Here is a 22,491-nt window from a genome sequence, read left to right as displayed (position 1 = left end):
ACTGTTTAAGAATTTATGCTAATCAAGAATTTTGTAATAACTTCTCATTTGAAGCAACATGTGTAATTTCAATACTAACATTGGCTCCATTCCCCCAAATAAAAAGTTTAGCACCCAAACGGGCTAGCCACATATGCAATATTTGGCATGTATAAATACAAAACAGAAGCAGCCATGCAGACAGTCCTGTTCTCTGCAAAGTATTGCAACGTAATTAAGATGGCTAGATGAAATCACAAGCATTGCAATTTGCAAAATGGACTAAAGCTGAATTCTTCAGGCTTCCAGTATTAGATCGCTAGATGGTACTTATCTGATCACACACACAAAATCTATATCTTCAGAAATTAGTCATTTTTCGTTCTGCAGGCTACATACATACTACACTCTTCTTATGCTATGGTGAGACGACAGGCAGCAGGTGACCCTTGTGTTGCATGCATATGACTGCCTCGTACAAACTCGTCCTCAGGGGAGTGAATTCCAAGCCCAAATCCCTGAGCCTCTGGTTCGAGAACTCGTACGGTTTTACCATCACCTTCCCTTTGTCTTCACACCTGCGACTTGAGAATGTGAGATCCACCAATTACATCTCTCGATTAGTATTATCTTTGTTTTAGATCATAATTAAAATGTTTTGGTTTTTATCTATATTTATGTAGTTATTAATAAATCTGGTGGTGGATTTAAGGACCAGTGATCATGGCCTCTGCCCAGGCTCATGGGCTAATGGACCTGATACTATGCTACATAGCATAGAAGATGGTGTATGTAAAATACGGTCATCATTAAGCTTTTTTAGGCTTAGGATTATTTTTAATCCGGTACATTTGTTAATAAATAAATTTGAAGAAAATTAAATAATCTTATAACGGTATGACCTGAAATGATAGAAGTATCGTATACAAGAGTGGTAATGAGCCAAGACTCTTAGGTTCTTTTACGACTCTATTTAATTTTTATAAATTTTTAGCTTAAAACTCTATATAATTTTATTTTTCACCTATTTTGAATCTAACCCTTAAATTTTATAGGCAAAATAATTGGGCGTTTACCACTCCAAACCGTATCTAAGTAAGGAACATATACTGTAATTGCTTACTCTGCAGTGATGCTGTACAGGGGGAAGAGGTCCTTGAGCATCTGCAGGAGGTCGGCGCGGTGGACGACGGTGCCGATGCAGAGGAAGCGGCCGCAGGCGTCGGGGCGCTCGTAGACGAGGACGTGCGCGCGGGCGACGTCGCGGACGACGACGTAGGCGGCGACGGCGTTCGGGTAGGACCTCTTGGCGCCGGTGAGGTAGTTGGCGACGTGCGTGCTGCTGAGGTTGAGCGTCGGCTGCAGCATGGGACCCACCGTCATCGACGGCACCACCACGGCCAGCTCCAGGCCCCTCTTGGTTGCCTCCTCCATGGCCGTGATCTCGGCCACCGTCTTGGCGTAGCAATACATCTGCATTTCGAGTGTGTTTTACTACAGGTCATGGAAATCTTTTTTAAATATATATGCTGAAAAGGAGATGGCTTTCATCTCTCGGTTAAGTATCTGTTTTTTTATGTCATCTAGATGTTCATAAAAAATTTAAAAGTTTTAATAAAATATTTTAATATGTTATAGTTACATAAACATAAAATTCAAATTCGATTAAAAAAATCAAAACCAGTATATGCACGCACCTTCATAGTTATATTTTTTTTATAACTTATAGATGTTGAATTTGAATTTACATGTGGTGGAATAATATATCTTTATATTAACATATCTTGTTGAAATTTTTAATTCTTTTAATAAATATTTAGATAAAGGAGTGAATATCTCACCAATTAACGAAAATGCTTTTCCTGCTAAAAACTGGCATACGTACGTCTTTCTGCCGGCAGAATGCCAGGTCGCTCCAGCATGTCTCGTCGAGGACGGCGTCGGGGCTCCTGGCGGGGTTCATGTGCACGGCGCCGTACGACGACGTGAACACCACGCGGCGGACGCCCATGTCCGCCGCCGCGTTCACCACGTTCCTCGTCCCCTCCACCGCGACCGGCATCAGCTCCTGCGCGCACGCAGAACCTCAACAGATCAAGCATTAACTCATGCAAGCTAGAAGCAGGGGAGGAAGCGCGCGCGCGAGCTTACTGGGTCGTGCTTCGACAGCGGGCAGGCGACGTGGAAGACGCCATGGCACCCGGCGAACGCCGCGAGGAGGCCGGCGACGTCCAGCACGTCGGCGCGGCACAGGGAGAGCCGCCGCCGCTCGCCGCCGGCGCCCTCCAGCGCGAGCAGGTGGGCGTTCTTGCGGTCCGCGGGGTCCCTGACGGCTGCCCGGACGCGGTAGTCATGGAGGAGGAGCTCCCGCACCACCCATGACCCGATGAAGCCACCTGCTCCGGTCACACAGACCAGCTGCTTCTGCTGCTGCCGCGTGTCATCGCCATTGTTATTGACCTTGGAAACGCCATTGCTATTGACCTTGGAAATGGACGACATGGTGGTGATGCTGGTGACCGACCGGCCGGCTAGCTAGATTGCTGTTAATTGTTCGATCGATCTATAAGCCTGACATATTTATGTTACGGAGTAGTTGACTTTTTATTTTTCCCGTTCCCTAGTATGCATGTGGGTGTTGGCGGGGTTCCACGTTCATCATCTCGTACTCCAATGAAGCATCGTGGAATCAAATGCATCTAGTGCGTGAATCACATTTGCATGATGCGCACGGCATAACTGATTTATTAAACATTTGTTAGTAAGTTTTGACTTTTGAGTGGCAAGGTAAGCCCACGCCACCAAGTGACGTGTGTGCCCCCATGTCACGACCAGACGTCACACCTCGTTGTCTAGAACCGAGTATTGGGGTGATTGTCTATTTTCTTTAAAAAAGAAAAAACCAAACGATATATTTATAAATAAAAATATTGTTATTAGTAATATAAAATACAAAATTAAAAAATAAGCTACCACAAAAAACACTAAAACATACTCGAAATTTGTGAATAGGCGGCGGAAGGCAGTTTTCCTTGCGCTATCCAATATGAATGTTAACTCAAATGTATAAATGTTCAAATACTCACGCAATGTATTTATTATATAATCTCTCATTTTAAAGGGGGTGACGGACTTTTATAGCACCTAGATCATCTTCAGAAGTTATCAGAGTACCTCTTGATCCACACAGAGTCTAGGATGGTATTTTGGTAGTATATGCAACTATTTAGTACCACATCACGAACTGTCAACAGTACTTGACTGCTGGTCCTTGAGTATGTCGAAAGAGATATCTTATAGCAGTGTAATTGGTAAGTTTCATACTACCTTTAGCTGAACTCTATTTCTCGGCATCTAACTCGTTTGCATCTTCACTTTGTTCATCTTGCTTTGCCCTTACAAAAGACACAATAGTCAACTCGGACTTGGTTTTTAGGCCCCATACTTAGCATATTGCCCTGTTTATATTGAAAGGTTGAACACTTCATGTACATAGCTCACACTCAAAAACATTTTATAAACAAACCTGAGTTCATATTTTATACCCTGATAGTGAAAGTTAAATACTCTGAATATACTATTTGTGTTTCGGACTAATAGGGATAAGATGACTCTATACCAATAAAATTTAGGACTAAAAATTTAAATTTTAGGTTATAAGCAAAAGCAAAAAGATGAAACCGTTGATTTCTACAGATATTTTGTAAACATTTTGCTGGGATAAAAGGGACTATATATAAGTTTTGTTTTTTTTTAAAAAAACAGTTTCTTTAAACACATACTGAAACACTGACAGTGCATGCAGCTCGATCAATCGTCGCGAACTCGCGATGATCGATCATGATCGGTCGGTGTGTTCCAGCAGCAGATCGTAGCTAGGCCCGTGGCTGCATCGTATGGTGAAAAGATATGTCGAAGGGGGTCGGAGTTTGCCTGTCCAATTTCTCAATCTGCTCTCTGCCTAATTAAGACAAAACGCACGAGACAAACAAAGATCGATGAACTCGAACTCAGGCGGCCGGCCGGCCCGAACCGCCGCTCGATTTCTTCAGCGACATGCTGCATGTAGGCCTGATAATGAGTCGAATGGAAATGAATTAAATGGGTTGGTTTTAATTTGGATTGTGTTTGGTTGGGTGCAAATGGACTATAACTTCAAATGGTCTGTATTAAATTTGGTTAGGTTATTTTAGTTTCTAAATGAATTTAACCCGTGAAGAGTAAATGGATCCTTTAACTGGATATCTAATGGATAAAATAGTAGAGATACGTGAGGCTCACATGTAGAAATCGATCAAAATTTACACAAAGTTGCTTTTATACATAACAGATCATTCAACTAAATTTTAGTCAAATTTGATAAACTTTTATAGTGTGAACGTGAGTTTTAAAATTCTAGATCCGAGTTTATACATATCAAATGGTGCATCCATTTTATAAGAGTGGGTTGAATCCATTTTAACCAAATGGGTTGGTGTGGATTGGGCTAAAATAAAAGTAAGATTGGTTTGGATTGGATCCCAATAAAGAATAATTGATGCAGATTGGTTTAGTAGACTAATTAGTAAAAAATAAATTAGAGTGATTTTAAATTAGATTACAATCCTCTGTCAGGCCATGCATGAACTCAAATCAGGTTTGGGTCTCTCTCTCACGCCGTCGTCGTCACCGTTGCAGCTGTAGGTAGTCAGTCATGCGCGGCTTTGTTCCACAATCCGCGCGCGCATGGCGGCGTGACTGTGCGCCCAAGGCGGCGGTGCACGTGATGCAGTACGGGACTTGGAGCCTGCATATTAGTTGGGCCGGAACGGAATTTCAGTTTCGTCAGGTCCATAAACAGGACTGAAAATTACGATGCGTGAGGATTTTGGACTTTAAGTGCGGCCCATTTTTTTGGACCTGTCTATTTATGCGGGGAAGTCCGCGCGCGCGTTTCTCCGTATATATACGTATACATACATCTCCTCTCTCTTTCTGTATATACACACTTTAGGCATATAAAGTTTATACATATAACTTTAGACATACAAACTTATACACACACATATAAGGCATATAATTATTATATATACAAACTTTAGTCAAATAAAATTATAAACTATATAGTATACATATATTTATGCATACAAACTCTCTATATGGTATAGAGAATCTATCTATATACAAATATTATATATACCCAAAACATTATAGATATATATAAATTTATACATGTAAACTTTATACACATAAAGTAAAAATTATAAACTTTACACACATAAGGTAAAAAAGAAAAGTTGTTTTGAGAGTGTTCGCTCTCTCTCTCTCCACACGAGTGCACGTGAAATAGACTTTTCAATTTATGGGCCCTAGGTTTTTATTTATGCGGTTCATGAATTTATGTCATCCGACCGTTAGATTTGATTTTTCTTCATTATAGTTTATATTTTATATTTTTGGCTTTTAGATCGTCAATAACATGTATATAAAAGTTTTGTTCTTGGATCATATCCTCTTCTATGCATTTTTTTTTTCGTTTTTGCTCAGACGACGGGTCGTTGGACTCAGTTTTTACTTAGAAGCATACAAAGTACTGATAATATACAAGTCATACAACTTCACCTAGGAGGCCTGCTTAACAAAAGAGCGTAGTAACAAATTTTAGCACATGAAGACAAAGCTAAAGCTAGCTTCGGAAGGTGGAACAAATTCTGAGCAAGGCCAAATGTGCTGCAACTCTCACGTAAACAGTTATCACAATTATTCCAGGCGTAAATTGGAAGCCCGTCGTTTATATGCATGCATGCACGCAAGCACCGTTGTTCTACAGGCACGAGAGCCGCTGTGGAACGATGACAGGTAGGTGACCCTTGTGCTGCATGCAGATGACTGTCTCGTACAAACTCTGCTTCAGTGGAGTGAACACCAAACCCAGGTCCTGGAGCCTCTTGTTCGAGAACTTGTACGGCTGCGCCATCGGCTTCCCGTCGTCCTCACACCTGCACGGTTGACGAGGACGTGCGAGCAGTTGAGGAGGACGTGCGCGCAGGTCTTGCAATACCAGAGAAGAGATGCACGCACAGCTGACGAGCAGTGGATTGAATCGGTGTGCTTACTTGGTGGTGGTAGTGGCGGGGTAGTAGGGGAAGAGGTCCTTGAGGATCTGGAGGAGGTCGGCGCGGTGGACGACGGTGCCGATGCAGAGGTAGCGGCCGCGGGCGTCGGGGCGCTCGTAGACGAGGACGTGCGCGCGGGCGACGTCACGGACGTCGGCGTAGGCGGCGACGGCGTTCGGGTACGACTTCTTGGCGCCGGTGAGGTATTTGGCGACGTGCGTGGCGCTGAGGTTGAGCGTCTGCTGCAGCATGGGACCCATCGTCATCGACGGCACCACCACCGCGAGGTGAAGCCCGCGCCTGGACGCCTCCTCGCTCGCCGTCCTCTCCGCAACCGTCTTCGCGTAGCAATACATCTGCACGTACGCATCGAACATTACTAGCTAGCTACTGTATCATTATGTTCGTAGCGAGCATGTATATACATACGTACGTCAGTTCGCCGGCAGAATTCGGGGTCGCTCCAGCAGGTCTCGTCGACGACGGTGTCGGGGCTCCTGCTGGGGTTCATGTGCACGGCGCCGTAGGACGACGTGAACACCACGCGGCGCACGCCCATGTCCGCCGCCGCGTTCATCACGTTCCTCGTCCCCTCCACCGCGACCTTCACCAGCTCCTGCAAGCAGCACCAAAACTGTGAAGTTCCTACTAGCTATAAGCAGCAACAAGGCTAGCTAGCTAGGTGCAGCAAGTAGATAAAGTTACTGGATCATGGTTGGACACCGGGCAGGCGACGTGGAAGACGCCATGGCAGCCGGCGAACGCGGCGCGCAGGCTGGCGAAGTCCAAGACGTCGGCGCGGCACAGGGAGAGCCGCTCGCCGCCGGCTCCCCCCAGCGCGAGCAGGTGGGCGTTCTTGCCGTCCGCGGGATCCCTGGCGGTTCCCCTGACGCGGTAGCCACGGAGGAGGAGCTCTCGCACCACCCACGACCCGATGAAGCCCCCCGCTCCGGTCACGCACACCAGCTGCCGCTTGGCGTCGTCGCCATTGTTGGTCACCACCTTGCAGTTGGGCAACATCGACATGACGGTGAACCGTGAAGAACCAGCCAATGCGCTAATCAGATTGGATCGATCAAGCTTAATTTTGCGTTTTGGCTTCCATGGTCGTGGGCTCGTGGCCCTCTTTAAATCGTTACTACTCGTGTATCTCGGCGTCAGGTCAGTCCTCTCATTTCCTTTGTCCCATGACTCCCATCCCAAGTGGGAGTTGGTGGGGTCCACATTTACCTTCTTAACAACAAATACAATGCACCATGTACGAACAATGTACTGAAAGTATTCTACGAATAGTGTACTGAAATGGCAGGCATCGGTGCTAAACAGACGTACAGCCTCATCTTTTCGCCGGGATTAAGCACAAGCGTAATAACTTATTAATGTTAAAAATAACTATAGTTAAAAATTTTATATATGTGTTGCTATTAATTTTAAAACAAGTGATGCAAAAATATAATAAAATCTTCCAAAATTAATTTTAAAATTAATTTTTAACTTATGAGCGCAAACATACAAGTAAAGACGAAAACCGTAGTTTGGATAGTAATGAAGCAAAGTCAGCTCCTTGACTTTGTCGGTCAACCCTCAAATACATTGGTTTTTGCTAAGAACACATATACCTACTAGTACTACTTGGATGCAGAGAACCAACGTAAACGAATGCCACTTTAGACTACACGGTGCAACCGCTAGGCTAAATGATCTTTTCACATACGCTATTTCTCATGGTTTTAATAATTATAATGATTACATATTTAATCAAATGTTTAGAAAAAATATAATCAATAGAAAGTATAAAATGATTTAAATGACTAGTGATGATTTTTTAAATCTTTTATTAGTCTTTGCTAAATAACATAGAGATACTTATATTTTAAAATGGCGTGTATAAATTATGTTGAGTCAACTTTGTTTTAGACATAGAAAAATAAAAGTACAACTCCAAGTCCAATCAACTATACCAGCATACTGAACGGTACTCACTCCATCCCATTATCATTGTTAGGTAAGTTACAACGGGAAAAGATATTAAAATATACGGTTTTTTTGGTTCGGTTCACACCGATGAACACAGAGAAAAAAAATTAAACATTATACATATTTCATATTCCATTTCAAAACTACAGCCGTTAATCTTTCACGTCAATCCCAAAAATACCACGAGGGCGAAAGGGTCTGTAGGCTGGGAAGCCCAGTATTAGATAATAGAAGAGAGAATATTAGTAGGCTACTAATTTATATCTAGCTATAGCACGGGTTTTAAGACGTAGTGTATGATATGTGAGACCATATATTAATTCTTTGTATGTAAATATTATATAAATTAACTATTAGATTGACTATATATAAATTGGAGCTAGTAATTGGCTATACTATTGAACTTGCTCTAAGGGCCTTAGCAGTACTTGAGATCCTAGGTTCAATTTTGTATTGGAGCGGATAATCCAGGATTTTAATGGGGCTTTGTGCTTTCAGTGGTAGGCGACATACCCGTCAGCGAGGCGCTTGTGCTGACTTCGTCAATCTCTTTAGGATATGCTAACCATGCTTCGGAGGTGCTCATAGGGGTAAGGTTTGTGTGCGTACATTTTTAGGAAAGAGTGTTATCCGTTGTAAGCGTCTACGTTGTACTATGTTCCGTGTTGTGAGCGTGCTGTGTTTTTTTTAAAAAAATGCCATGATGGCCGTTGCCGGAACGAGATCCACTGCAGTATACTACTGCAGAGAGCAATAATACCGTAAATTTGGTATATCTCATGACTGTTGGATCGAAATGGATAGATGAGATCTAGCGGCATAGTATTTGCTACAATGATGAACAATACTTTAAAATTACTACTGTTGCAGTATCTCGACATTCACGATACTAAATCACTGCTACTCACGTAAACAGCGTTCGTTTGCAGAGGAACCGGACCCGCCGTTGGCACGTAGCGGTAAAGCGCCACCAAAGCCGGGTGAGCATGAGCGGTGGCGCCTGGCGCGCATCCATCTAATGCATCCACGTTGCACTACTCACTGTGTAGTGTGTATGTTTACTCCCTAATTAGCTTATTAAACTAATGCTGATTATCTTTTATGCCTGCCGCCGTCATTTACCTCTTCTATTTTATTACTCAATCCAATCCAATCCAATCATGTACCAATGCATGGATGTAACAATATTGTACTCTCGTAAGTTGCACCTACCTAGGCAATGCCTCCACCTGACGGCATGCACTTCGCTAATCTAGTTTTTCTTGCTAATGCTAATCAACCAATGTTCGTGCCTACTATGGCTGTAGCGTAGCGTGTAGACTCCGAAGCATGTGCATCCATGTGAAGTGCACGTGTCCTCCTGCAGCGTGACAGGCAGGTGCATGGTGGCGTGGTGCGCGCCGGCATCGCGGTTCACGGGCCGCGGCTGCCGGCTGAGCTGACGTACCATCGTTGGCGCGCGCGATTATATTTTCCGAGTGTTATTTATTTATTTATTTATTTGCACATGGGCAAACTAAACAAAGAAAATGTATATTTTAAATTTTCTTTGCGTCGCCCTGATCTCGTGCCTGGTCACGATGGTTCGACAAGAGTGGTGGATATGGCGGATCATACATTATGCGTCATGGGCCTTTGTGCCCACTGCGCTCTCTTTTTTGCACATGGGCTAACCGTGGAGTCTGCGTGCAGCCCAAGGCCCACGCACGTCGAGGGACGAATTTTTTTATTTTTATTTTATTTATTAAATAATTTATAAATTTAATTTTGCATTTGAAAAATTCATAGAACTAACCACCTGACGCCCTCTAAGAGGGCAGAATACTGACGTGGCAAACGGCCACCCGGCAGAAGGTTAGTTATGTGAATTTTTGAAATGCAAAATTAATTTTATAAATTATTTAATAAATAAAAATAAAAACAAAAAATTCGTCGAGGGACAATGCATACATCTGTCTGTCAACTGAACAAAGTCCACAATAGCTAATTCTTGTGAAGCCCTCTCCTTTTTCTTATACCTATAATTTAAATTTTAAAACTAAACTTTAGATAAATTTTAAAACTTAAATCTGGAGTTAATTATGAGTGACTTTGTCATGGTTTATTTTCTTTTAAATCACCGATAATATTTATATAAAAGTTTATTGTTTTTCTAATTATTAAGTCGTTTTGTTTATGTTTAATCCGAGCGAAGCTACTACTGGCAAACTATAAGCGACGAGCCAAGTGAAATTGGCGCTTCCTGTTGGCAAGTTTCCTCGATTTCTGAACATACGGTGATTTGTAGTTTAACTATTCGGTAGCTCTCGAAATAAATCAATATCATTGCAGAATCCTTTTAGTTAGACAGTGTTCACTAATCGCATATTCATTTCCCTTGCACGTGGCATACATTAGCAATGAGATGTGCACTTAGACCCTGTTATTCACCTAAGTTAAGTACATCCGATTTTCTCATTTTTCATGTACATACTTCCCAAACTGCTAAATACTATATTTTTAACGAAAATTTTATATACAAAAGTTGAATTAAAAAACATATCAATCTATTTTTCATATTTTATAGCTAATAATTAATTAATCGTATGGTAATATGTTGCTACGTTTTTTTGCACCGGTTAGCTAACTCGAACACAGCTTTTGAGGTAGTTAAATTACTACTTTAGTGGACTTTTGACAAAGATCTGCTTCCAACTTCAAGTTAGCTAGTGCGGAGCTATGAAAAAATATAGATTCTATTGACTTAGTAAATTTACTACTAAAAATTAAATTACATACGTGGGACTAGATTTTTACTAGTCCACAGTTCCACTTTATCTTAAAATATCTAATACCTTATAGTTTATTGATGTAATTACGTAAACCTCTGAAACCGCACATGTATTATTGTTAATATTTCGTCTATCTTCTCTTTAAGAAGTTCTAAAGCTAGGCAAATAATTTTGAATATCCAGCTTACGCAGAACTTGGAGTTTGGAGCGTAGCAAACGGGGCCTTAATAGTATTGTTATTATTACCCCTCCACGGCTCTACTGAATCCTAACAACAGTATCAAATGATTGTGAACTGTGAATTCTAAACCCAGTCCCGTCTTTTGCTTGTATTTGTTCTCTTCACCTTTGTTCTATTCTTCTCTTCACCTTTGTTTTGTTCTTCTCTTCATTTAACTCTCGACACATTTGTCTGTGTCTGTATTTTTTTTATCTTTATTTGATGTCGTGCAAGTATATGAACAAGATGAACACACAGAAATATATGCATGCCATATAAAAAAGAAACATGTATAATGTATTATACATGCAGATCCAGGTTGTCTAGTACAAGTATGGGTTCCACACTCCTTTATGCTGATTCTTTATTCTTCATGGACCAAAGGATATTAATGCCACAGGTTTATATCCATGACTTTAATGTCACTCTCGTAGTGATAGTGACATAGGATGCCTATATAGCCTAATACCACTACTGCTAGTTTAACGAACTCGTAAACACATTTATTTATATGCCACTGTCTGCTAGCCTCCTCTTTTATTATCACTGGAAAAACTCGTAAGTTCACCGTGCATGCATAGAACCATTTGCGTCTACAAGCACGCACGCTTTTGTGGCACCGTGACAGGCAGGAGGCCCTTGCGTTGCAGACACACGATTGCCTCCTGCAGGCTCTGCCTCAGCGGAGTGAACTCCAACCCCAAATCCCTGAGCCTCTGGTTGGAGAACTTGTACGGTTTCACCATCGGATTCCTTTCGTCCTCACACCTGCAGTAGTAACACGCACGTAGACGCATGGATCATGAGTTCTTGACATATGGCAATGACAATGGCAGATTGGCAGTGTGTAGGGGCGATTGTTTGATACGTTTGCAAACGAAAAATAACTTGTGAATAAAAATTTTATATATGTATTTTTAGTGATATAAAAGCTAAGCTTATAAAATAAACTTCAGTGAAAAACTTTAAAATCTACTCGTAATTTAAGGTTAAAAATTTAAATTTTGATTTATAAACAAAAAAATGAGTCTGACGTACTTGGAAGTGGCGGGGTAGCAGGGGAAGAGGTCCTTAAGCATGCGGAGGAGGTCGGCGCGGTGGACGACGGTGCCGATGCAGAGGTAGCGGCCGCGGGCGTCGGGGCGCTCGTAGACGAGGACGTGCGCGCGGGCGACGTCGCGGACGTCGGCGTAGGCGGCGACGGCGTTTGGGTAGGTGGCGGCGGCGCCCGTCAGGTAGCGGACGACGTGGTGGCAGCTGAAGTTGACGGCCGGCTGAAGGATGGGGCCCACCGTCACGCACGGCACCACCACCGCCAGCTCCAGCCGCCGCCTCGCCGCCTCCTCCATCGCCGTCCTCTCCGCCATCATCTTGGCGTAGCAGTATATCTGCCCCATGCACGCTGCGTTTCAGATTTCTGAGCTGAGAAATGTGTGTGTGGTGTGTGTGCGTGTGTGTGGAAGGGAACTGACGTCCTCTCGCCGGCAGAATTCCGGGTCGCTCCAGCATGTCTCGTCGAGGACGGCGTCGGGGCTCCTGCTGGGGTTCATGTGCACGGCGCCGTACGACGACGTGAACACCACGCGGCGCACGCCCATGTCCGCCGCCGCTCTCATCACGTTCCTCGTCCCCTCGATCGCGACCGGCACCAGATTCTGCGCGCAGCACGGAGCAGGCAGTAGCAGCTCAGCCGTCACTGGCAATGGCGAGCTAGGGCGCCTGGAGGAAGCAAGCTAAGAGGAAGGGACGGTGAGCTTACCGGGTCCTTGGACACCGGGGAGGCGATGTGGAAGACGCCATGGCAGCCGGCGAACGCCGCGCGCAGGCTGGCGTAGTCCAAGACGTCGGCGCGGCACAGGGTGAGCCGCTCGCCGGCTCCCTCCAGCTCGAGCAGGTGCGCGTTCTTGCGGGGATCCCTGGCGGTTCCCCTGACGCGGTAGCCGCGCAGCAGCAGCTCCTTCACCACCCACGACCCGATGAACCCTCCCGCTCCCGTCACGCACACCATCTGCTGCTTCTTCTCGCCATTGCTGGCCTCGACGGAATCACTCGACGACATGGCGGTGCTCTGGCTGTCACTGATCACCTGATCAATGCAACTAATATTTAGCTCGATTTTTCTTAAAGTTGCTTTCCAAAACTGGAGTAACAATCGAGTACAGTGTGTCTCTGACGATAGCTTATGTCGAGCTCGAGTGATGCAGCCATGGAGGACGAGGCCTATTTATAGTGCGGCATCAGCGCGCGCAAGTACACAGCTAGCTGCAAATCGTCGGGCTGTCAATTAGTTTCGCCACTAATTCAGCGGCGCGGCCGCCCGCCATTGCTGCAGTCTGCATACAGCACCTGGATAGAAACATGGTTCGTTCCAAAATTCGATACGCAAGCTGCGTTACAGGAACATCAAGAATTAAGAATTTGTAAAGATCTACAAATACCTAGATTGCAGGTATCTTACGGACAAGGCAGGATCATTGTGGGCTATCTGTCCCCTCTCTTTAGAAAGATGACGTTAGTGATGACGGCATATGCATGCGGTCAAGCGTTCCAGTCAGCAATAACGTAGTATTCCATATGCTGGCCGGAAAAATTAAAATCAAATTCAATAAACAGTTTTGATTGTACTTCAAATTGTTTTAGACACAGTATCAATGATATCACACGCGTTTAAGTTCAAACGTGACAACTGACAACTTGATGGTTAAGAGCCCATCATTCCTAAATATCAAACGTGAGAAATCAAGAGAACACCAGCAAAATCAACAATACAAAATATTAAGAGTCCATCGTTTGAGATTATAAAAGATTTGAATTTACATCTTGATGGTTAAATTTGGATAACGGTTGGTAAGTGGTCTTAAGCAGGGGACAATATTTATCGGGAAATTCTTCAAAACCTTGTACGATACAAGCTAATGTCATGGCCATAATATTGGCCATTTGACTGGCCATCGTGTTTGACTCGAACACTACTGGCACACGGTTAAACAAATGCATGGTACCAAAAAAACACGTAAAGAACCACTTGTTATTTTCGACAGGCAGTGACTGCATAAGTGCATAATAAAAAATTCCGCCGAAAAGAGCCTCTAATTTAGTAGATTCACTACTCACTTAACTCATCAGTTTAGAGTGGCAATTTCTTGACGTCCTTCTATCCTTGAGATTCTTCTTTTCTAGAAGGAGCCAACATTGATGGGCCGGTCCAATAATCCCATCACCGTCATGGGCCGTGGCAAACCATACGGTCCTTTTTGGGCCCTCTCCACAACGCGCCAGAGAGGCAAATCCAGCCCATTATTTCGCCCCCCAAAGGGAAGAGTTCGGCCCATTTATTCGCTCGGTTTAGATGTTTAGTACCACCTCGCAGACGGGACAGCGGACGAGGGCGCTGCGCGGTGTATATAAGCAGGCGGTGTTGGACAATGCAACTCATACCTTTCTCTGCCTTTTGGCTAAGATAAGTGTAGTATCTGTTCTTATCAGTTTAATTAGCACTGTGGCCTGCGTAGCCTGCGCGCCTAATTTCGTTCAGACCAAACTTAGATTAAACTTTTATATTTGATCAAACTTAAGTAAAGCTTTTATATTTGATGCTTCACACAATTGATGCTTCACACAAAGTAAAACATTGACTTTTTTATATTATGTAAATACTATAATAGATTTAAAAATAATACTATAACAGATCAAAATTATACAAAATTTGTCATAATACCTCTTTTTCCCTCCACCCTCTTGAGTCACATATTTCATATATCTCTTTTTCCCTCCACTGAATCAAATATTTCATATATATTACTTATTTATGATTATCCGCAATATGTTTCAAATAACTTTATGTTTACTTATAAAATAAATTAAATAATTTTTAGGCATATGAGATTAATTTTTTTTTAAGCTTGGACGATATCTTTGTTGAGATCGGACGGCAGTAGCGCTGATTCAAAAAAAACCTGAATTTTTTTCTTGTCTGATTCCAAAACATACTTGTCTTTTCTTTTTTTTATCTCTTATTTTTCGTCGACTACTCAATCAAAAAACCTAATCTTTTTTCTGGGACGGCAGCCGCGTCGATTAAAAAAACTATTTTTTTTCCTTTCCATGTCAGATTCAAAAAAAAAATCTTTTCTTTTTTATCTCTTATTTTCCTTCGACGGCTCGATCCAAAAAACCTGTTTTTTTTCCTTTCCCAAAAAATCATTATCTTCTCATTTTTTATTCCAAATAATCCAAAAATCACGGATTTTTTTATCAAAAAGTCAAGTTCTTTTTTCTATCCTAAAATTTCTTGTCCGATAAAAAAAATCAATCACGTTCTTTCCTCCTAGCTTTTGTCTGATCCAAAAATTTATTACGTTATCTCTCTTTGTCCGATCCAACAAATTAATTACGTTCACGAAATTTTGGATGTTTTTAAATTGTATTTATAGATAGACTCTTCGCTCAATATCAATTATTCTAAAATATTTAATCCGAGATTTGAATTTTTCTAAACTGTATTTACACATACACTATTTTCTTTATATTCGAGATTTGGATTTTTCTAAACTTTATTACCCATGGACTTATTATTATTATTATTATTAATTGATCTTTCTTTCCTTGTCCGAGTAAAAACATTATCTTATCTTATTTTTATCTTTTTTTTTTGCGTCTAGTATCTTTCCTGCGGTTTCTATCTTTAGCGCTACATAATCCGATCCTATTAATGTGCTATTGATTTAGTCTGATTAGCTAGATCTAACAACCAACGTATATATGCAGCTTTTGTTCGATTGATTTTTTTTATTTTTTTTCTTATTTTTTTCTATTAATCTCAGAATTTATAGCCCGTGAGAGTCAACGTGGAGACTTCCTTTTCTATTACTTTAAATATATAATAGATAAATATCTGATACGTGGGTCATGTTATCACTGTGATATTAAATTTAATTTTTGTGGAGGAGGACTCACCACATTGGCTTTGCACTGCTGCCTTGGCCTGGCGCACCCCAAACAAACCAACTTGAACATTATATTATGAGTGTGTTTGCTCGCATTATCATACCCTGCCCCATCTCTTCCATTCATGCTAAGTGTGGCTTGGCTAGGAAGGTACACATGCACTTGTTTGGTTAGCGTATCTGTTAGACTGTTTGGTTGATTGTATGTATATATGCTGTATACAAGAGATTTTGTTTGGTTGAATATATAAGATATGAATTTGGTTATCTCCTCTATTATAGTTTATGGGTGAAAATATATTCAAACCGGACTACAAATAGTAAAAATAGCACATATATTAATATGTTTTTCATTCGTACATACATACTGGTATGAAAAAAATAAAAAAAAAGAAAAAAGGGTCATGCGGGGCTCCGTGCCTGGACGGAGCGGAAGGAGCCAGTGGTCCATGGCGAGGCGGGTGAGCTTGCTGCCGTGCTCGGAGAAGAGCACCTGGACGACGCAGCGCACGGGGAGGCGCTCGTTCTGCACGGCGTGCGCCGTCGCCTCCACCAACAGCTTGCGGGCGTCAATAGCCGGCACAACGACCGCCTCTCTTCCTTCCCGGCAGATCTGGCAACGGGCAGCGTTGGCGGATCTAGCGACGGGCCACTGCCGCCGCCGACGGCCTCTCCTCCTTCCCGGCGGTTCTGGCGACGGGCCACCGCCGCCGTCGACGGATCTTGCTTGAGCGACGGCGGCTCTGGCGGCGACGATGGTGGAGACGAAGGGGCGAGGACGGTGACCGCGGGCACGACGACCCCTGCAACTCCCGCACAAGCGTGTGCCGCCGCTGCATCCGCGCCTGCACGGGACGGGCCTGGTTGAGAAGAGAAGCTCGAGTTGAGCGTTCCTCCTCAGCCAGGCTGAGAGCCCAGTTTTGCGCACACGGGTGCAGGCTCCCGTGTACATGCAGACAACCAAACATACATCTCTCTGCTCCACTGGTACAATCCAACCCTTATAACCAAAACAACTTGCATGTTTTGTGAACTTTATTTAAGGACTATGAATTGAATTCTCTTTTATACGTGGTGTTGGTGCCCTGAACTCTTCTCTTTGATGTGACTTCCCTTCTCTTTGATGTCAACTTCTGGTTTTGTCAACTTCTCTTTCTTTAAGGACTATGAATTGATGCCTTACCTTGAATAATGTAACTTCATTAACCATGAACTATGAATAATGGACACCTTCGTCAGATGTGTGCCGACTGTAGATTCTGGATAGTGCTCCACTCCGAATAATTAGATACAATAGCTTTATTAGACGTTACTCTCTAATTACAGGTGCCTTTCCAACTCTGAGTAATAGATATCCTTGTGAAGTTATGTTCCAATTCCCCGCAGAAACACCGTAAATTTGTTGCAATCTGCAGAAACTCTTGACTAGATGCATTTCTATTACATTTAGAGTACATCGAGCTTGTACTCAGCCGTTTTATATTGCATAAGTGAAATGACTTAACATTTAGAGTACATCGAGCTTGTACTCAGCCGTTTTATATTACGCATAAGTGAAATGACTTATTAATAATTTAAAAATAATTTAGAATTTTGGTTTTATATTAAGCGAAATAACTTAATGTTAATTAAAAATACTTATAAATAAAACCTATATATATATATTCATAGTGATTTAAAAATAAAGGCTAAAAAATAAACTATAAAAAAACTCAAAATCAATTTCAAACTTAAGTTTCAAAATTTATTTTTTGGCTATAAGTATAAGACTAAGAGCAACTTCATCATCAGTTACCCAAATTTGGTTTTCCAAATCGTGTATTTTAGCAAATTTGTAAACAACATGGCAAAGGAAATTTGTTTTATCTCCAAGAATTAGGAATATTCTATTTACCAAAAACAGATTTAATCATCAAAATGGTTGGAAGTTGACATGAGACGAGAGGGAGATCGTATCCTGCAACCCGGAGCAGCGTAGTAGCCGTCCACGCGCCATCCTTTGCGTCGCCCGCGCCGCCGTCCAGCGTGCGACATACATTATTCTGTGAACCTTTGGCATACTGGCAAGTAATCTTCTAGGTAGAAGATAGACCACGCCTCCACGGTACTCGTGCAACATTATTTTGTTGAGAGTAATTTTCTCGGCATTGGTGTACCGAGCCTAGCTTGCCGCGGGCAGCGGCGCGGCGTAGAGCGACCTGAGCTGCCGGTCGATGAGCTTGTTGTGGTTGAGCGCCACCTGAAGCTCGACATCGTCGCCCCCCACTGGTGCAGCCCGTGTGCGTCCAAGAACTTGGTCGGCCCCTTGGACGCCACCAGCATCCTCGCCACGCCCGCGCTTCCAGCGCCGCCGTTCTGGCTCCCATCACCTGCCGCCACGGTCGCCGTGCCGCCCGTTGCGTCGTTGTAGTAGCAGCAGATGTAAGTCGTTGGTGTTGATGTACAGGTGCGGCAGACACTTTCCAGGCCATCCCCGCGCGCGCCAGCGACCGACGCCATCAAGCCCCCGTAGGGAGCCACGACCGCACGCGGTCCCACAGCTCGCCGGCCGGCTCGGCGAAGCCCTTGAGGCTCATGGCCAGCGACACGGACGGCGGGTTGAACACGTGGCACTCCACGAAGACGCCCTGCTTGGCGAGCGCCTTGCCCACCTGGAGCGCAAACCCGGCGCCCAGCGAGTGGCCGCCGATGCACACGCTCCCGGCGCCGAACCTGTAAAATCGAGATTGTGCGAGTGTTTAGTGGATCAATCAAACATCATCCCAGCCTTAGTGGCCCCTCTCTGATAAGGTTTGAAATCAAAACGAAAAATAAATGAAAAAACTACTAATTCTAGACCTGAAGATCTTCTAATGTGTTAAATATCGGAAATAAAATGGGTGATCTTTCGGGAGGGAGTGCGACTAGCAGCCAGCATTCATCTTCTTATGATTCTCGACGGAGCTCTTGAGACTGTCCCACGCCAGGAACCGGAGGTCGTCGTAGACATCACGCCGGAACGTGGCGTGGTGAGCAGCGTGCCGCGCAGCGCAACGACGGCGGCCGGTGCGCCAGTGGGGCGGAACGGGATGGTCCCACTCGAGCACGGCGCCGTAGATGGAGCAGTCCCGCTCGACGACGAGCACCTGCGCGAGCCTGTACTTGAACGCCCGCCACCACTGCGGCGCCAGGCCGGTGCACCCCCTGGATGAAGCACGCGATCACCATTTGCTGGTATTTGGCGTTCTTCCTGCATGCATGCGCCGGTGGGGGCGGGCGACGCCGGGGCGCCGGCGGCGGCGCGAGCCCTGGCGACCTGGCGATGTGACTTGCGTCGGCAGAAAAAAAACGAACGCTGAAATTTCCAGCCCAAGGCGCGAGCGTTCTACTTTCATGGATGGATGCCAACTGAAACACCGACTTTCGTATATGCGCGCAAACAAGAGGATATGGTAAATTGCTAAAATTTAACAACCCAGGTGACACACTGTTGTTAGAGGTAGTTTTTTTACAGTTTACCAAAAAAACTAAAATGACAAGCTAGAATGGAAAACTGTTAGAGTTGCTCTAAGTGATAGGATAAAACTCTTATAGTAATTTATACAACAACCAGGGAGTTATCTAGAAACAATATTATCATTCTTGTAAAAGTAACGAGAGACAATATATATTCTAGAGTAAAATTATATATATACACGGTTAACTGTTACTTGAGTTACTAAAATTTAAATTTTAAGCGTAAATAATGGTAAAATTTCTCGTTATCTAAACTCAGAAGCACTAATGTCTGTTGCCGCCGTGCAGTTGTGTTCAGACTTGCGAGTGCAAAAAACTACACTAAAAAAGCCAAAAGATTAGTTAGGTTGAAACACGATTAGGCCCTAGTTCACAAAAATTTTCAACCAAAAACATCACATCGAATATTTAGACATCTAAATAGAGCATTAAATATAGATAAAACGAAAAACTAATTGCACAGTTATGTGAGAAATTATGAGACGAATCTTCTGAGCTTAATTAGTCTATGATTAGCCATAAGTGCTACAGTAATCCACATGCGCTAATGACGGATTAATAGACTTAACAGATTCATCTCGCAGTTCCTAAGCGAGTCGTGGAATATATTTTTTCATTTGTGACCGAAAACCCCTTTCAACATCCGATCAAATGTCTAATACGACACCCAAAATTTTTATTTCTGCAACTAAACACCTCCTTAGGGTCTTGCCCATCGCCCAGTCATCGTGCATGACGTAGAAATAAGTTTAGGATGTGTTTGGTTGGAGGGATTTCATGGGTTGGGATGGAGCCAACCCGGTTTTGCCATTGTTTGGTTTAGGAGTCGAAAGGAGTGGGTCGGACCTAAGAGAAAATATTATAGCCAGATTCGGGATGGGATGATCCGGCAAAATTTGCTAGACCGAGCTGACCCAGCAGCGTGCGCGGGCGCGCGTGAAGAGGGCCCACGCAAGGGTAAACTCTCCAGAAAAATCACCGGTGCGTAGACCGCATCTCCCTCCTCCGCTCGCGATTTTTCTCCCCCTCAGCTTTTCTTCCTAGTAGGCGGCTGCTACAGCGACAGGAGGAGAGGAGGCTGCGGCGGCGGCAGGGAATAGATTGGCGTCGGCGTCCATTTCCGGCCGATGGCGTGGCGAGGCTGCCGAGGAGGGAGATGAAGCTAAGGCACCCAACGAGCACTTCTTGCTGCCCTTCACTGATGTGCAGGTCCTTCTGGATGAATATGATGCATCCGCTCATCACTCCAACATCTGCAAATCGGTAGTACCGTACAACAAGCGGTTAACATTTCATGCGAATTTCATCCATTTCAAAGTTTGATCGATTGTTCAAACATGTCATTTGTTGCTTGCTGATAGCCAAACGACATATTGCCAAACGAAAAATAATTTGTGATTATTATCCTTATATTATTTAGAACATAGATTGATTGGCTTGTCAATGTTCTAAATATGCTATTTATGTGTGAAGAATTGATATATTAATGCATGCATATAACTGTTCTTAGTTTGTAAACTGAGTTTGTAGCTTCACATTTTTTTGTGAGGAGATAATCTCACCTTTACATATGAGGAGGTTACTTTACCTACTTGTCCTACCAAAATTCCTCAGTCCAGACACATGATAGGTTTATTCTATCCATTTTCATCTCTTCAACCAAACAGAAAACATGCTCACTCCAACATTCATTCAAACAGAAAAATAGAACCGCTCCAACCCAAAAAATAGGAATGGGTCCAACCCATTCTAACTCATCCCCAAACCAAACACATCCTTATTTAGTTATAAATTAAATAATAACTAATAATTTTATAATTATTTAAATAAGATGAAATAGTTAAATATAAATATAAAACTTAATTGCGTTAAATAAAAAAAAGATGAGGGTTAACATGTTATGCCTGCTGCTGTGACTCAATGACATAGAAATTCCGCCGAAAAGAACATAGTATTCACCGTTCACTTGGCTCAGTCTTAGAATGACAAATTTACAACGTCCTTTGTCGTTGAGTTCATTGCGAGGCCAGCAAGCCAGCGATTCGTCCTAGGATTCTTCTCTTCTGTAAGAACCCATCCGTGCTGGGCCGGCCCATTACCATCGTGGACATGACACAAGCAAATCTGGCCCAGATTATGCCTGGACTCGGAGACGGAGGATGCATCGGTGGTTGGTTTCTCCGTTTTTAGTACCGCCTCAGAGACGGAGAACCGATGCGGGAGAGGCGCTACGTATAAAATCAGGCGGTGCTGGACGATGAAACTCATACCTTTCTCGGCCTTTTGGCTAAGATCAAGTATCTGTTTTTATCAGTTTAATATTTGATATTTGATACGTGGGCTATGTGCTCACTGTGATATTAAATTTATTTTTTATGGGAGAGAGCCGATCACATTGGCTTGCCAAGTCGTTGCACTGCTGTCCTGGCCTGGCGCACCCCAGTCAAAACAACGTTTAAAAAATTTAACCGCTGTTTCTTATTTGCAGTTAATAAATAGACCCAGTAAGTGTGCATGTGTACGTGGCAATTATTTCGTAAAACTGTGCCGGCCAATCACCTAGCCTTTTCTGGTTATATATGCCTCCAGAGCTCGTGCTACAGAAAGAGTCGCGTAGTTCAATCTTCCTGTCCAAATTTAGTGCTGCAGTGATCTGGTTGATCCTTGAACACAAACTCTCACTTTCATCAGAATAAATATTAGCTCTCCAACTCTGAATAATAGATATACCTTCATCGGAGTCAGATTGAGCTACCATTATCAGACGTTCTAAACTTTTCAATTTCTGCAGAAACATTGTAAACTCGATCAATCCATGTGATCAGCATAAACATTTTATTTCAGTATGCTCCGTGGAAACAGTACCACACCGAATACTTTCAAAATGTCTCGCAGAAGAAAAATGAAAACAATGAACATCATAGTACAAATGGAACCCGTATATGCATTTATCATTCCCTCCATGGGACTTTATTGTTCAATTACAGAGGGGTTTTACATGTGTGACA

At 43.3% G+C, this 22,491-nt stretch overlaps 3 protein-coding genes, 1 non-coding gene and 2 pseudogenes across 4 annotated transcripts; 2 read left to right on the top strand and 4 right to left on the bottom strand.

Moving 5' to 3' along the window:
• Positions 1-98: 98 nt before the first annotated feature.
• On the bottom strand, positions 99-2,481 carry LOC102712056 (cinnamoyl-CoA reductase 1-like). Its single transcript, XM_006648026.3, has 4 exons — positions 2,131-2,481; positions 1,865-2,047; positions 1,103-1,452; positions 99-557 (listed from the first exon to the last, which is right to left on the bottom strand). Exons 1-4 carry the CDS (start codon positions 2,479-2,481, stop codon positions 398-400), a joined length of 1,044 nt encoding a protein of 347 aa, XP_006648089.2. The 3' UTR covers positions 99-397.
• A 3,301-nt stretch (positions 2,482-5,782) lies between these two features.
• LOC102716196 (cinnamoyl-CoA reductase 1-like) lies at positions 5,783-7,100 on the bottom strand. Its single transcript, XM_006649095.2, has 4 exons — positions 6,780-7,100; positions 6,508-6,690; positions 6,075-6,430; positions 5,783-5,957 (listed from the first exon to the last, which is right to left on the bottom strand). Exons 1-4 carry the CDS (start codon positions 7,098-7,100, stop codon positions 5,783-5,785), a joined length of 1,035 nt encoding a protein of 344 aa, XP_006649158.2.
• A 4,223-nt stretch (positions 7,101-11,323) lies between these two features.
• LOC102711778 (cinnamoyl-CoA reductase 1-like) lies at positions 11,324-13,233 on the bottom strand. Its single transcript, XM_006648025.3, has 4 exons — positions 12,802-13,233; positions 12,515-12,697; positions 12,081-12,430; positions 11,324-11,810 (listed from the first exon to the last, which is right to left on the bottom strand). The coding sequence occupies exons 1-4, from the start codon at positions 13,099-13,101 to the stop codon at positions 11,636-11,638; spliced, it is 1,008 nt and encodes a 335-aa protein (XP_006648088.1). The 5' UTR covers positions 13,102-13,233; the 3' UTR covers positions 11,324-11,635.
• Positions 13,234-14,476: 1,243 nt separating this feature from the next.
• LOC121053677 lies at positions 14,477-14,700 on the top strand (annotated as a pseudogene).
• A 3,449-nt stretch (positions 14,701-18,149) lies between these two features.
• Positions 18,150-22,241, bottom strand: LOC102715922 (annotated as a pseudogene).
• Positions 21,750-21,941, top strand: LOC121053676. Its single transcript, XR_005811221.1, has one exon. It is a non-coding gene; the product is annotated as a U2 spliceosomal RNA (small nuclear RNA).
• Positions 22,242-22,491: the final 250 nt, after the last annotated feature.

This window comes from Oryza brachyantha, chromosome 2, assembly GCF_000231095.2.
Source record: "Oryza brachyantha chromosome 2, ObraRS2, whole genome shotgun sequence".
Classification (NCBI taxonomy): Eukaryota; Viridiplantae; Streptophyta; class Magnoliopsida; order Poales; family Poaceae; genus Oryza; species Oryza brachyantha.
Note: the sequence above shows the minus strand (reverse complement) of the source record. Positions and strands in the feature narration are given on the sequence as shown.